Source organism: Bubalus kerabau, chromosome 15, assembly GCF_029407905.1.
Source record: "Bubalus kerabau isolate K-KA32 ecotype Philippines breed swamp buffalo chromosome 15, PCC_UOA_SB_1v2, whole genome shotgun sequence".
In the NCBI taxonomy this organism is placed as follows: domain Eukaryota; kingdom Metazoa; phylum Chordata; class Mammalia; order Artiodactyla; family Bovidae; genus Bubalus; species Bubalus kerabau.
In genome coordinates, this window is record NC_073638.1 from 48,409,310 (window position 1) to 48,411,904 (window position 2,595).

The 2,595-nt window shown below is 38.0% G+C and overlaps 1 protein-coding gene across 1 annotated transcript; it reads left to right on the forward strand.

Moving 5' to 3' along the window:
- Positions 1-452: 452 nt before the first annotated feature.
- Positions 453-1,388, forward strand: LOC129628371 (olfactory receptor 51B2-like). Its single transcript, XM_055547789.1, has one exon. The coding sequence runs from the start codon at positions 453-455 to the stop codon at positions 1,386-1,388; it is 936 nt and encodes a 311-aa protein (XP_055403764.1).
- Positions 1,389-2,595: the final 1,207 nt, after the last annotated feature.

The window sequence follows — 2,595 nt, forward strand, 5'->3', positions numbered from 1 at the left end:
CCCATGCTGCATGGCATGCGGGATTTTAGTTCTTCAATCAGGGATTGAACTGCACCCTCATAACATGGATTCTTAACCACTGGACCACCAGGGAAGTACTCTATCTTCTTTTTTGTTACTTTTACTCCTTCAAACATTTTACAGTATATACATTAGAGTGGGGCCTTGTGTTTTTTTTTTTAATTATGAACATTTTAGCTATTAATCTAATATTATACATAACTTAGGAAAATACCATTATTCCTCTTCCTTAGTACAGTCTATGCATCTGTATTATTCTTCTAAAAGAAAATAGTTGCAAAACCACATATATACAAATTCATTCTTTTAACTACAAAGGGTATAACTGAAACTGTTGTGATATATTCCCACAAGGAGATATTGCAAATTGAAAACTTTGGGTTTTTGCATAAAAGGTTTCCAGAAGGCTGCTCTCCACCTGTGGACATGCTATGTGGCCCAACACTAGTGAGGCCCCCTTCTTGCTGACTGGCTTCCCAGGTCTGGAGGCAGCTCATCACTGGATCTCCATCCCCTTCTTTGCAGTCTATGTCTCTGTGCTTCTTGGCAATGGTACTCTCCTCTACCTCATCAAGAATGACTGGAGTCTCCATGAACCGATGTACTATTTCCTTGCCATGCTGGCAGCCACAGATCTGACGGTGACATTAACCACAATGCCAACTGTAATGGGTCTCTTATGGGGCAATCGCAGAGAAATAAGCCCTGGAGCCTGCTTTCTGCAGGCTTACTTCATTCACTCCCTTTCCATTGTAGAATCTGGTATCTTGCTTGCCATGGCCTATGACCGTTTCATTGCTATCTGTACCCCTCTGAGGTACAACTCTATCCTTACCAATAATCAAGTGATGAAGATAGGTCTTGGAGTACTAATGAGAGGCTTTTTATCCCTTTTGCCTCCAATTCTGCCACTCTGTTGGTTCCCATATTGCCATTCCCATGTTCTTTCCCATGCCTTTTGCCTCCACCAAGATGTCATGAAACTTGCCTGTGCTGATATTACATTTAATCGTGTGTACCCAATTATTCTGGTTGCTTTGACTTTCTTCCTAGATTCTCTAATGATCTTTGTCTCTTATATCCTAATCCTTAAGACAGTGATGGGCACTGCCTCTGGGGAGGAGCAAGCTAAGGCGCTTCACACCTGTGTGTCCCATATCAGCTGTGTCCTGGTCTTTTACATCACTGTGATTGGTCTGACTTTCATCCACAGATTTGGGACACATACACCACATGTGGTCCATGTTACCATGAGCTATGTCTATTTTTTCTTTCCTCCATTCATGAATCCCCTTATATACAGCATCAAGACCAAGCAGATTCAGAGAAGCATTGTTCGCCTATTTTCTGTGCACAATAGGGCTTGAACTTTTATTTCAGAATTTTGAAAGCTCCAGGATGTCTAGGCCTTTTATCAGAGTAAGATAGGCTTCAATTATTACATAAAGATACAAGCTAAGTTGAGCAAGAGTGCAATAAAGATAGGTAATTTCTGCATGTGTGCTCAGTCGTGTCTGACTCTTTGCAAGCCCATGGATTGTAGCCCACCAGGCTCCTCAGTCCATGAGATTTTCCAGGCAAAAATACTGGAATGGGTTGCTATTTACTACTCCAGGGGATCTTCCCAACCCAGAGATCAAATCCTCATCTCCTAGATTGGCAGGCGGATTCTTTACTACTGAGCCACCTGGGAATCCATAGATAATTTCTACGTAGGTAGAATTTGGAGATAGGTAATATATCTAAACATAAAAAATACTTCAATAACCAGGAAAGATAGGGAAATTCAGATTCCATATTTTTAACAAGTGATAAGTAACAGTTTAGAAAAAGTCAAGCTAGATGTCCAGTCCGGGACAACCACAGCCTACTATAAAGAAAGTAGGTAATCACAGCTTCATTTGAGGGCCATACAAAGATGAACTAGAGCATGTGGATTGAGAACCATGAAACTCTATCTCAAAAGCACTATATTTCAATGCAGGATTTGCTTTCCAGGTGATAGAGTGTCATTTACAAAGCTTTATGCCAGAGTATCTCTGAACTCATGAATGAGTTTGATGGAGATGGAGACAAACAGAAGAAACAATCAGAGGATGTTAAGAGTAGTTTTAAAAAGAGGTAATAGCAGCTCAGTTTAAGAAAATAGAGATGGGAGGTAATGGATTAACATGAGATAAATTTAGGATATAAATTGAATAAGATTTATAGGATTTTTTCTTTTCTTTTTTTTTTTTTAGAAAAACAGAGGAAAAAAGGTTGAGAAGGAAGCAAAGATAACCCTGAGTTTCTGTTTTACACTGTTTGAAGAATAGACGTACCATCTGAAAAGCAATTATTGGTTGTTATTAATTTTGTTAATTTATAAATAAGAAAAATAGTACTGTAATATATGTACAACATATATATGACTATATTTAATTTTTTTCTCAAGAAAGAAGAATACATATATATATAATATATGTGCATTTGTGTGTTCTTGCACACATGTAAAACAGTGATAAACCTTTCAATGTCTTATCCTATAAATAATTTCTGATCCCAAAACTTTCACAACTTTCAAAATAAATTTAA

Coding starts and splice junctions, on each gene's coding strand:
- LOC129628371 (XM_055547789.1), top strand. CDS start 453: ATGTGGCCCAACACTAGTGAGGCCCCCTTCTTGCTGACTGGCTTCCCA.